We start from the raw sequence: 12,254 nt of genomic DNA on the forward strand, positions 1-12,254 counted from the left end.
TGGCACGCCATCACCTACTCCCTTGTAGACCCTGAGCCACACAAATAAGTGTGGCTCTTGGCACACCCTTTTCCATTCCCTCCACAAGCACACACACACACACACACACACACACACACACACACACACACACACACACACACACACAATCTGATCTGCGATGGGAAAGATGAACAGTCAGGAAATCCCCTGGCTCTCTGTATGCTAGTGGCCCAGTGGCTGGACGTACTCTCTGAGAAACACTTCCAACAGTGCCAAACGGTCATTCCTTCTTTTGTTTCGTGTTAAGAGAGGAAAAGAGAAGGAGGACCATGATCAGCCAGCGTTCCCACCCACCAGCATCCTTCTTGCAATCATCCCTTCCCTCCCCTGACCACCATCACCCCCAACCCAGGGAGACTCTTGGCTCCAGCTTGTGTATCCTCCTTGGGAAGGGAAATGGAGAGAAAACAGTGGGAAGGGACAAAGCAACGCTGGAAGGAGTTCACGTAGAAGACCTAGGCCAGGCCAACCTGCATGGGAATGGGGCAAGGAAGATGGACGTCTGTCTACACCCTATGACCTTACCCTCCAAAACAGCCAGTCTCCAAGAGGGAGAGTGAAACGGAGGGAGTCTTCTCCCCAGTGCCTTGAGTTCCCTAGCCTCTACAATGCCTGCCATCAAACCTTTTGAACCCAGTCCCACCCACTGTGGTAACCACTTCCAGATCCTCCCAAACCAGCCAAGAAACTGGCCTCTTTAGGGATTAACTTCATAAGGAAATGCTGAAAAAAAAATTAAAGCCCACTGCCATACACACTCACAGGGGAAGATGGGTTTTCTCTTGAGGCAGGAAGTCCATCTGGATAGACTAAAACCAAAACAGAATGCCGCCAACACCCATCTACCCGCCGAGAAAGGGCTGGGAGCCTCAGCCTTTTATGCCAACCTGGAACCCCACTCCCAACAATAGCACCCCTACTTATCCCAAACATATACACTAAATAAAACACTGAAAGTGAGATCCCACCAATTAAAAGTCCAATGGGGGGGGGGGCACAATGGTTGGGACTTCTGACTTTTTTTAAAAGAGCTGCCAGGAGATGCTGCAAGCATGGTGATGAACCCAACCGTGTCTCTTGTCCTTTTCCTACAGACTACCAGCCTCCTACCCCACCGCCGACCACTGGTCTACACCGCTACCAGTTCTTTGTCTACCTTCAGGGAGACAGAGACATTTCTATCCCAGAAAGTGAAAACGAAAACCGAGGTGAGGCCTACCAGACCTTCACACCTAGGCTAAGGTAGATTCTGGGGCAGGACCGAAGTTGTGTGTCTTCACGGGAAAAATCAGAACTTTGACTTCTACCCATGAGCCTTGGAGGCTGGGGCCAAAGGGCAGTAGTTCTTGAGAGTGATTGAGATGAAGGTTCTGAAAGAGGTTTCGGCTTCAGATGTGGTCTCCCAGAAGTAAACACATCCGCCAAGAAGCACCCCCAAAACTTTGCATGGCGTGTACAGGCAACTACCCTCCAACACCTCAGCAAGTAATTGTGCCCTGTAATTGAGCCGATCTGGGCAAGAGTACCCTGGAATGCCACCCTGCTGGTCTGTCTTCATGGTGATTAATTGCTTGGTCTGCCTTGCCATCTCAGTGATGGAGCAAAAGATGTCCCCAGCCATGCCCCTCCCCCAACTTCTCTGAGCACTCCTCCTCAGACACTGGAGAGGACACATTTCCACAGCCTTCTCATGACTAACCTAGCCTGCGTGGCCTTGGTCATCATACCGGCAGGGCTGGGGTGCCAGATGAGACTGATTCCCAGACAGGCTGCAGGTAACTCACTATATGAGACTTAGATTTCTCTTTGAGAAGACGGGAATACTGTGGTCCCCATGCACTCCGTCACCTCCCAGGTTAGGAAAGGGAAGGTCCCGCAGAAGTCACAGGTGTCAGTGTAAGGGTACATAAACACACATGCCCCAGGCTGTGCAAAAATGAGTGGGAAGACAGATACGAGCAGCCGTTTCCTCTCCCCCAGTGACACCAACTAACTTCCACCCACTGGGAAGCCAGCACAGGTATTGTCACATCCCCTGTGCCTGAGGCTCTGGAGGTAAGGAGCTGAAGCCCAGAAAAGGACTGGCGTGTCGGTGGTGTCCTTTAGATGTGTGTCAAGCAAAGGTGGGGGTGAGGTAGGGATGCATCAGTCTCAAGAGACTCAGGCCCTGGAGCCCAGACAGTGCCACCTTTCCACCCATGAACCTTCCCAGGTGCCTTCAGCACCTTGCCAACATGCAAGTCTGTTTAAACAGCTCCTCTAAGGACACACTTTTAAATCTGGACATCAAGTGTGAAGAAAGGGAAAAAGAATGCACCTTGACCAGATCAAAACAAGTCTTCTGTTGCCCTAGCATCCTGGGTACCAATCTCACCAAAATGACAGGAAGCTGCCAAGGCTCAGTAGCTGCCAGGTACCAGGAACTGAAGCCTTCTGTGTAGTTCCAATCCATTCTATGAGATCCCTGTAGAATAAGGCAGTAGCTCAGCACTCTTGCTCAGACCCCAGGATCCTAACCACAGTGCCTTAGACAGGGAATTGCTCCGAATGGTCTCATGCTAAGAAGCTGGCTTTCTTACAACAGGATAGAAGTGAGAGAACATTAGAGCATGCTAGGAAGAACAGCAACTAGGGCAGGGGAAGAAGGGGCCAGCATATGCCCAAGACATTACCTTTCTCTACTGAGACAGAGCTCCTGAAATATGGCTACAGTCTCACTGACTGGCTCAAGTACTTAACTAAGGCTGCCTCCCGTCCTAGGATAGAAAGCAAGGCAAGAAAACTGCAGAACAATGGCCTGGAACCATTGTTAACCACTTTGGATCCTCACCAGAACCATCATTGCTTACACACTCGCACATGCACCTTGCATGTCTCAGAGCAGAGCAAGGCTCCTATAGCTTTCTCTGCTGTTGTGCCAGGGGGTACCTTCCATGTGCCCAGCCTTGTGTTAAGAGGAAACAGTCCCAGAGCCCAAAGGATTTTCCCTACCCTCAAGGAGCCGACAGTCTAGTTTGAAACTGGTTAAATAACAGTGCAGACCAGCTTATAATTAAGTCTTTATAGCATTGTTCTGATTGCAAGGACACAATAGAACCAAGTGAACAGGGGATATATCTCTTACCTTCCTGGAGTCTCTTTCTCTCCAGGGCAGTACCCCTCTTCATCCAGGAGGAGAACAAAGATATCTTTCTGAAGGTTAGAAAATCTTGCTTCCACTTTCTAGCTGGTGACAATCCTCTCAGGACCTCAGTTTCCTCTCCAGAAAGATGAGGTTTGGCAGTCAACCTATAGCATCTTGCCCTGGGAATTCATGGAGGAATAGGGTATAGATTGGGCCCTACAAAAGAAGATGATCTGAATGCCTGAATGAGTAGGCTCTTGGCTCTGGAAACTAGAGATGCAAAGTTTATTTGTTTGTTTGTTTGTTTGTTTTCAAGTAAGAAAATAGAAAGCAAGCTAGGTGGTGGGGTGCACACCTTTAATCCCAGGACTCAGGAGGCAGAGGCAGGGAGACTTCTGTGAATTCAAGGCTAGATTGGTCTACAGAGCAAATTTCAGAACAGCCAGGGCTGCACAGAGAAGCCCTATCTGGAAAAAGAAAGAAAGAAAAAAGTAAGGGGGGGAAGGAGGGAAGGAGGGAGGGAGGGGGTAGGGATGAAGGGAGGGAGGGGGAGGAAATGGAATAAGCAGAAGAAAGCTCAGACTAGTGGGTAAACCACAAGGAACCAGTAGATTGTTTATAGGAGAGGCATCACATGAAAGCAGCTTCTTAGAGACAAGCAATCTGAATAATCAAAGAAAGGGGCAGAAGGCTGCCAGAGGTGTGCTGATGTGAGGCGGCGAGAGGCCAGCCGAGATGGACCCAGGGCAATTGCAAAAGCAGAAACTGCTGTAGTCCTTGCATAACTTCAGAGCGTTGAGAGCTTGGTACACTGTGCTTAGGAACTCACGGAGCCCTAGGCCAAACCAACACTCAGGTGGGGGCATATGTCCCTGCCAATGAACACAAGCCCCAGGACCTGCTGTGATCTAGTTTTCTGTCCATAGGATCAGAGCCATGAGAGATGCAGGTATGCTAGTACCTGTTGCTGTACGCCCCCCCCCCCCCCGTGGGTGAAAAGGCAAGGACAGCTTCCAGAGGCTGAAGGGGAAAGGTGAAGCTCCTGGAGTTAGGCAAAGGGACATCTAAAAAGATAGCTGGCAGAGCCAATGGGCTAGACAATTATAAGAAATGTTTGCAAGGTAGTTTTGAAACTAAAGTAATCTGAAGGTTTCCAGTGTGACACAGGGTACAGTCTGTTTTAAAAATAATAATAATAATGTAGAACCAATTGTGTTCAATTGCACCTCCTATTCGGGGTCTTGTTCTCTTTGAAACTCGTGTGTGTGTGACAGGCTGAATTGCCATTAAACCTACCATGACCGATAAGTGTCCGGTGGCACTGTTCAAAGTCAATAGGGTGAAGCCCTCCTCAGGATCCTGCTCTGTTCCATGACTTGGGATAAATACATGTACCCAGAGAATAAGGACATCCTGACATTCACACTCTCCGTCACTGTGTGACCTTGGACAAGCCACCTCACACCCCAGCACCTTGACTTCTATCTCATCAAAATGGAATGAATTATTCTACAGTGGGGTGCCCTGCTGTGGTGACACGCTCCTAGATTCCCTTGCTGCACTTTTCTTTCCTGAGTTCCGCCATGGGAATGAGCAGTGACAAGGATCACTGAAGGGGTCAACTCTAGACATTTCCAAGTGGGGGTTTCCACAGGGAGGACCCGAAGGGGCTCAAGTTACCCTAGTTGGGAAGTCCTGTGGTGCCATAATGCCACTCCCATGCCACAGACTATTCCTCTCTTATAGCAAACGCCCAATGAGCTCTGCAACCCCTGGGACAATGCCACATGGGACAAAAGAGAACTGCAAGTCTCTGTTCCCTCGGGTGTGTGTGTCACCCTGCTGGGGCCTGAGAACTGGAACACGCAGATTACTTTGGAGAAGGTATCCAAATTCATGAAGTATCCTTAGCCACTGAAGCCACTACCTCTGACAAGGGCTGGTCATAGTTCACAGACATCATCCTAAATGCCCAGACTTTTACTCTCTGCTTCTCAGTATACTGATCCTGTCCTACACACACACACACACACACACACACACACACACACACACTCAAGCACACACATGCACACACACATACACATGCACCTGAAGCCTGAGACAAAGCCTCAGCTAATCTGTGATTCTCCGTGGTTTCTCTATACCTTTTTCCTAGTAGCAGCCTTGATCTTGAGACTTCCACTTCTATATTATAGAGAAAACAGCTGACCCCATAGCAGCCCTCCCCCCACAACACACACAAACACACACACACACACACACACACACACACACACACACACACACACACGGGGAGAAAGAGACAGAGAGACAGAGACCCAGTCTGGACTATTCCCAAGTGTGCCTCACAGTCATCCAGGCTGTTCCCCTCAGCTCAGCCTTACCCCACATTAGTGTCCCCACCACTGTGTCAGTTCTCCTAATGCTCTGTTGTGCTCAGACATCTGCCTGGGTCTCTTCAGTGTTGGTATATACTGCCCCACTCATACCCCCACCCTGCTTTCATCATGAGACCATTAGAGAAGAGGTCCTTCCTTTGAGTATCTGTCACTGCGCCCAGCCTACTGTGGCCTGTCAGTCACCAAGTATGTATATATGTGATACACCCACAGACACACATTTGCAAGCCATTCACACACAGATCTGTATGTTCTCACACCCCTGGGTTCCCATACACAACCATGTCAACATCCTTCAACACCTGAAGAGGCAGCCACCTCTAAGAGTACTTATGTCCTCAAAGGACAATCTCTACGTCCACATGGTCTCTGTCTAACACCAGGTCAGCAGGGCTCCCTCTCTACCAGCTGCCCTGTACTCCATGGTATTTTCCTTTGCCCCACCATGCAGGACAGTGGCTGGGATCTCTTGTATGACTAAGGGAAACTGAAGTTCATGGTGAAACGGATCTACAGGTAACAGCAGACCTGGAAAAGGGTTCTTGACACTGGAACCCACACACTCAACACCTCTTTCTCCTCCAGACCATCATGTTTCAGGGTTCTGGTTCAGGGACAGGCAAGAAGCAACTGTATCTTGTCTTAGATTATCTTACCCAATTCTTGTCTTTGACTAAGCCTCAAGGTCCTAGGCAGCTATAGCCTACACTATGCTGCATCTAAGCCACTGGCCCTGAGTTGTCACAAGCCAGCTGCATGCTCCTCTGTGTGTGGGGACAGAAGAGAGTAGGAGGAAGGCTGTCATTTGGTTGTAGCAGTTGCTGGCTGGGATTTGTATAATATCTGTGGGGTTCTCCATGAGCTATGTCCTATGAGATGACAGATGGTGACATGCCACCAGTTGCTCCAGAAACCACTCAAAGGCCACAAGTCCAAGATGAGGTCACGGTGACAGTCACCACCTCAGGGACCTTCAGTAGGAAAGTTTACTTGTTGCAAAACGGGATGAAAAAAGCAAGGAGGGATGGCGAGGGTTTGAAGCTAGACAGCTATAAAGCGCTCCTCGAAATGCAGACATCTGCATCCCAGGGTCAAAGAGGCGGAACAGGCATGGGCCTGCCACACAATGGCTTCTGAGTCTTGCCCATGCATCTGAACACCTGCGGCACTCTCAGGTGAGCGGGACAGGGCCATTGTGGGGCCACAGGCATGAAAGCAACAGAGTCATAAAGCAAAAACTGTGGTGACATTCAGGGATAAGGCTAGGAGGAACCCCATAGGCCTTGTGGGCAAAAGCTAAAGCTCGGAGAAAGTTGGGGAGTGTAGAGGGAAGAGGATCAAAGAGAAAGGAGGTCCTATCTAAAGAACAGCCCCACCCTCAAACTATCACCCTCCAGCACATACACACAGACAGACACAAACACACACGGGGCCCACTGTAAAACAGCTCAAACCACCCCCATGACCTCCCACAGTGGTTCCTCTGGCCTGGTTCCCAGGGCCTAGCCCCTGATCACATCCCACTGTAGGCTTCTGTGGCAGATAGCTCGCTTTTGCCTCCATAGGGTCCCACCCACCTGGCAGAACTTGGTACCACTGGGTTCCTGGCAGGTACCCAGCTGGGAAGACCCTAGGCAGCACACAGTCAGGCACCCTGTCCAGGAACTATCTGAAATTTCTGTAGGCTGATGGTAGGTCCCTTAGAAAAATGTGCCTCAGCCAGGGTAAACATGGACCGTTCAAAATTAAAACCGATACATAGATCATGGAGAACCCACAGATAACTCCCAAGTTCCAGCCAGCCACTACGTCTACCAAATACAGGAATAGGTTGGGGCTTTTTCATCACTGTTCTCAGTTACAAGATAGTAGAAGGCCCCAGTGCCCCCAGGGCAAACAACTAGAAATCCCCTCTCATTCTCCACCTTCCCTAGGTTCTTTGCTACAGAGGACAGAGACAGCTCCTCACCACTATGGGCCTGTCTCCCTCCTGTGCATTTGGGCCAAAGTCCCAGGTCCCAGTGGCCCCTCTGTCCCAAAGCCTCTCAAGCCTGCAGGATCAGCCACTCAGCAAATACTTTCCAGAAGTAATTGGATGTGATGGAACGAGGGCTTTTCAGCTCCTGAGTGAAAGTCTCTGGATGTCATTTAATGGCACAAAAAATAAAAGGCTCAGGCCTCCCGCCTACCACTGCCAGGACATCATTAATCTCTGCGGAGAGGCATCAGTGCTTCTATCACCTCGCCCAGCCCTGGCGAGTCAAACAAATTACAGACCTGAGCTGGGCTCTCCGTGGGGTGGTTATTAGGTTGGACTTGAATTTGTGTTGTTTTCTTCAGAGCCATCATCCCCTGCTCTCCCAAAAGGCCAAGGCCAGGGAAGAGGATGGATACCTTGGTTAGATACAAGTCCCTCTCATTGAGGCTCAGGCAGCTAAGAGCCAGGTGCCTAGATAGGGACTAGGCTCACAGACTGCCTCAATCAGGAGGCCAAAGTCAATAGCTAAGAACCCCCCATCTTATCTGAATGACACTTGCCTCCCGACCCCACATCCCTAAGCCAAGGAACAAATGGAAGTCTGATGAAAACTGGCTTTCACCAGGACAGGGCCAGGCAGCGCTGAGCTGGCTGGCTGGAAATCTGGAAATGGGCTCATTGAAGGGTCTGTGAGCATCAGTCAGGAGCAAGCAACAAAGCTGTGCTACTGGACAAGGCTCCCCCTGACCAACACTAGTGGATTGTTTTTCCAATGTAAGTTGGGTAATATAGGAAACTCACTGAGGTCAGGAGGGAAGCTAGATAAAGCGGCTACTACCACTTGTGCCTAAGAGAGGCCCAGGGAGATGCTGCCAGAGTCACATAAAAGGCACAAGGACAGAGATCCACTCAAGCTCAGAGTTCACACATTCTACAGGAGGAACCGTCCATCTCATCCCCCTGTCTGAGGCCTGCAAATGATATTCAGGCATACAACTGTCAGTTTCAGATTGCAAAAGCCGGCCCGTGTACTCAGGGCCCAGAATGGAAAAAGTGGCCATCCACATCTACTACCAAGGTCATTCCAAACCTGCTGGCCAGAGTGTTCACTGTGAGTGGAATTCAAGACAGGTAGTCCCTCTCCTAGATGCTGAAGAGGGGATCCTTCATCTTTCACACCCCTGGTGTCTGCCCGTGGGGTTAGGCAGACAGTGTTTCAATTTCCTCCCCACTTTTAGGTAGTGTCCCTCATGTGCCCCTCTCTGCCTTCCACAACCGAATTAACATCAGCACTTTGGCCGAGCTCTTCCCATCAGCTCTTAGAAACAGTGGCCTCATGGCAAGGCTGCCACAGCTGCTTCTGTGGGATGAAAGGAGTGTCCGTCCCTAGGTTGTGTGGAGACCAGACTGCATGTGATCTGTGTGGCCCTGCTGCAGGAGCACCAGCCTCTGTGTTGCTCTCTCTGGGCAGGTCAGGGTATAAACACCAGAGTATAAATACCTCCTTCCATCCTGATGGCTAGCAGGGTAGTGGTCCCGCCCTCTTCCTGCAGTGCAGAGACAGAGCAGAACCATACAGGAAGGGGCTTTCCTCCTAGCAGTGACCACCAAAGCCACAGCTCTTCATTTCTCCCCACATGGCCCTAAGGGCCTGACTCACCCCTCTTCCTTCTAGAGCTTGCTCTGGGTCAGTTCCTCCTGCCCTCTGTGGCAGGAAACAAGTGGGGGTGTGTAAGGAGTCCCTGCTGAGCCAAAGGAAGAGGCAACAGGAGACTAGCCAGTCCAGGTCCTGACTTTGTGGAGCTGCTGCCCAAGTTGGTGAAACTGTGAGGTTTTTGGAAATGTAGCCAGGAGAAACCCAAGTATCTCAGGACACTCTGAGCTCACACAAAGGACTTGGGGACAGCCAGCCCTGCTTAAGGGGAGGCAGGCCTCTCTCTCGGGACATAGGGGATTTCTTTCCACCAGCTTGCTCTGATCTCGTGATGGGTTTCAATTCCCTCATTGACACCAAAGCTCCTTCCTGTCAAACTCAGTGAGAAAAGGAGAATAGCCTTGTCCCTTCATATCTGCCACATATTACTTCACCCAAGACCCTATCTCAGACACACATGCTCATGCACACACATACACACACACATGCACACGCACCAGTCGGGGTGAGGGCATGCATGCACATGCATACACAGAGGACACACGCCTGCACATGCTTTCCAAGGGTCAGATTACCAACATTTCTTTTTCAGCCAGCCTGGCCCCCTGGTTCCCAGGGGTTCTAGCTAGGCGCAATGTCCACAAAAGAACAGTGACAAAAAGCTGCACCATGGACTTGCCCAGTGTACCCAGCACCTATCTATGAGCCAAGCCATCAGCATCTCAACAGCCTTCCCAAGATAGTCCCATAAGTTCTAACTCTACAACCCTTGAGGCTGGGTGAGACATACAGTTACTGGGTCAGATGGGATTGAAGAGACCTGGAAATGTCTTGTATCCCCCAGGTGGATGCCACATCCTACCCCACCCCCACCCCATCCCACAAGTCCTCCGTATTACAAGTGACATGAAGTAATGTACACCATGCTCCTGTGACAGCAGATGTCTACTAGGAAATGCTACAGGGCTGTGCCTTTGCTGTTCTTCTTACTGTGTCTATGCCATCATTATAGCTTTTGGGAGCTAGTATTAAAAAACTGTTGATCTTTGAGAAGAACATTGACACGTGAACCTTATGTGGTGGGGAGGGGAGGTAAGTTGATAAAGAAATGTGGATAGACTTCATCTCATCCTTGTTATAAAAGCAGCTGTGGCTATAATGGGGGCTGGGGGTGAGGTGGGGGACACCAGCGGCCTATGACTCTAAGGTGAGGCTGTGCTGAGACTTACAGGCTGCCAGCCTCGTGTTGACATCATTCTATCTAGATCCCAGTGATGACTGGTCTCTGCAAGCCATAGGACATTGGCCACTGCCTCTCTACGTTCTGGCCAAGTCCTTCCTTTCCCATCCAAGGAAGACTGCTAAAGTTAGCCACCCCTAAAAGAATAAGACAACACAGGACACATGCGAATTACAGTTATTCAAATAAACAGGAAAATAAAATAATTAGTATAAGTTTACTCCATGAAGTAGCAAATTATTTGTTATCTGAAATCCAGACCTGAATTTTCCTGACAACCCTCTACCAGGGTCTCAAAGCTTAGAATTTCAGAAAGGAACATGGAGTTCTACCTCCAACCACTTCCTTCAACTCTCTCCAGTGCCTCTGACTATATACACTTAAATTACCTATCACTCTCATCACAGAAGGGACATACACCTTGTTGGGTTGTCTTCCCCCCAGAAGAGACCCCTCTGGCCTAGGCACTGACAAGGATTCTCCAGCACCAAACAGAGAAAATGTCTCCCATATTTGATCCCAATCGGGGATCTAAGTGCAACCCTTTTCCCTTCTCTCAAGGAGAACTCATGTTTCATGGGGTGCTTGGGGCCCTGCAGGGGTCAGGGCATGGGGGACTGGAAGAACAGCAAAAGGTTCCCACCAATTTCAGCTCCAACAGCTAGGGTACGCAGGTGTGAGGAGAGGAAGTATCCAAGCCTCTATCATGTCAGAAGTCTGAAGACCTTCAAGAAGATGGCATGGGTGAGACGGAAGTAATGCATACTGACTAAAAGATCCTGCGGAAAGAAGCCCAAGGTGGCTTTAACTCACTGAGCCATGTCCCATCATCTTTTAGCAAGCAGCCACCTTTGCTTCGTGTTAGGGGGTCTCCAAGCATCCAGACCCTCCTAAAGCTAGGACCCAGAAGATTCCCCATGCAGTATATACCTCCTAGCCTGATGATCAAGGGTAACTCTACCTACTCAGAGATGACCTCTCCCTGTCAGGCCATCTCAGGTCAATGGTTATCTCTTACTGTTTCTCTGTGGTCTATCTGATTTCTAGGTGCTTGGAAACTGGACAAATTTCTGCAGCAGTACGGGCTGCAAGATCCTGACACAAGCACCCAGTTCATGACTCAGTTTGATGGGGAACTGCCACCAGATTTTGGTAGCATTAACGACGGCCAAGACCAACCCGATCAAAGATAACTACTGTCCACTGAACTGAAACTTTTACCTTCCAGATGTGTGCTCATGTCGTATCATCCACTACAGATGGTCTGGGGATAGAATCTCCTCTTGGCATCTTCCAAATAAAAATAAATAAATCAATCAATCAATCAAATAAATAAAACAAAAAAACAGAAACAAAAACAAAAACAAAAAACCACTCACCCAGGGCTTAGCAATTTGCTTTCTAACCTGTGTATTACTTTGAAAAACAGCAAGGGAAGGACTGAGGAGATGGTACAGTCAATAAAGAGCTTGCCTTGCAAACATTAGGAACTGAGTTAGGATATCCGGAACTCACGTAAAAAGCCCAGTTATGGGAAAATGAGAATCAGAGGCAAGCAGACCTTCAAAGGTCACTGGCCAACGGTCTAGGCTACTTCGACAACTGGCCAATAAGAAACTCTGCCTTAGCCAGGCAACGGTGGTGCACACCTTTAGCCCCAGCACTTAAGAGGCAGAGGCAGGCAGATCTCTGAGTTCAAGGCCAGTCTGGTTCCAGGACATCCAGAGCTACACAGGAAAAAACCCTGTCTCAAAAAATGAAAGAGAAAGGGGGAGGGGGGAACGGGGAGACATATGCCTTAAACATGTTGAATG

General features: G+C 49.6%; 1 protein-coding gene across 2 annotated transcripts in view; it reads left to right on the forward strand.

Moving 5' to 3' along the window:
• The window catches only part of Pebp4 (phosphatidylethanolamine binding protein 4), a 212,348-nt gene extending 200,592 nt beyond the window's left edge, over nucleotides 1-11,756 (forward strand). Inside the window, exons 6-7 of one of the 2 annotated variants that reach the window (XM_087586610.1) lie at nucleotides 1,137-1,250; nucleotides 6,020-6,086. In XM_087586610.1, the coding sequence (XP_087442736.1) occupies nucleotides 1,137-1,250; nucleotides 6,020-6,045 (140 nt within the window). In that variant the 3' untranslated portion in view covers nucleotides 6,046-6,086. Of the gene's footprint in view, nucleotides 1-1,136; nucleotides 1,251-6,019; nucleotides 6,087-11,487 lie in introns of those variants that run through there. The other variant, NM_001447136.1, reaches the window with a different exon arrangement.
• Nucleotides 11,757-12,254: the final 498 nt, after the last annotated feature.

The sequence above is a fragment of the Rattus norvegicus genome, chromosome 15 (genome assembly GCF_021556685.1).
Source record: "Rattus norvegicus strain SHRSP/BbbUtx chromosome 15, alternate assembly SHRSP_T2T, whole genome shotgun sequence".
NCBI lineage: Eukaryota > Metazoa > Chordata > Mammalia > Rodentia > Muridae > Rattus > Rattus norvegicus.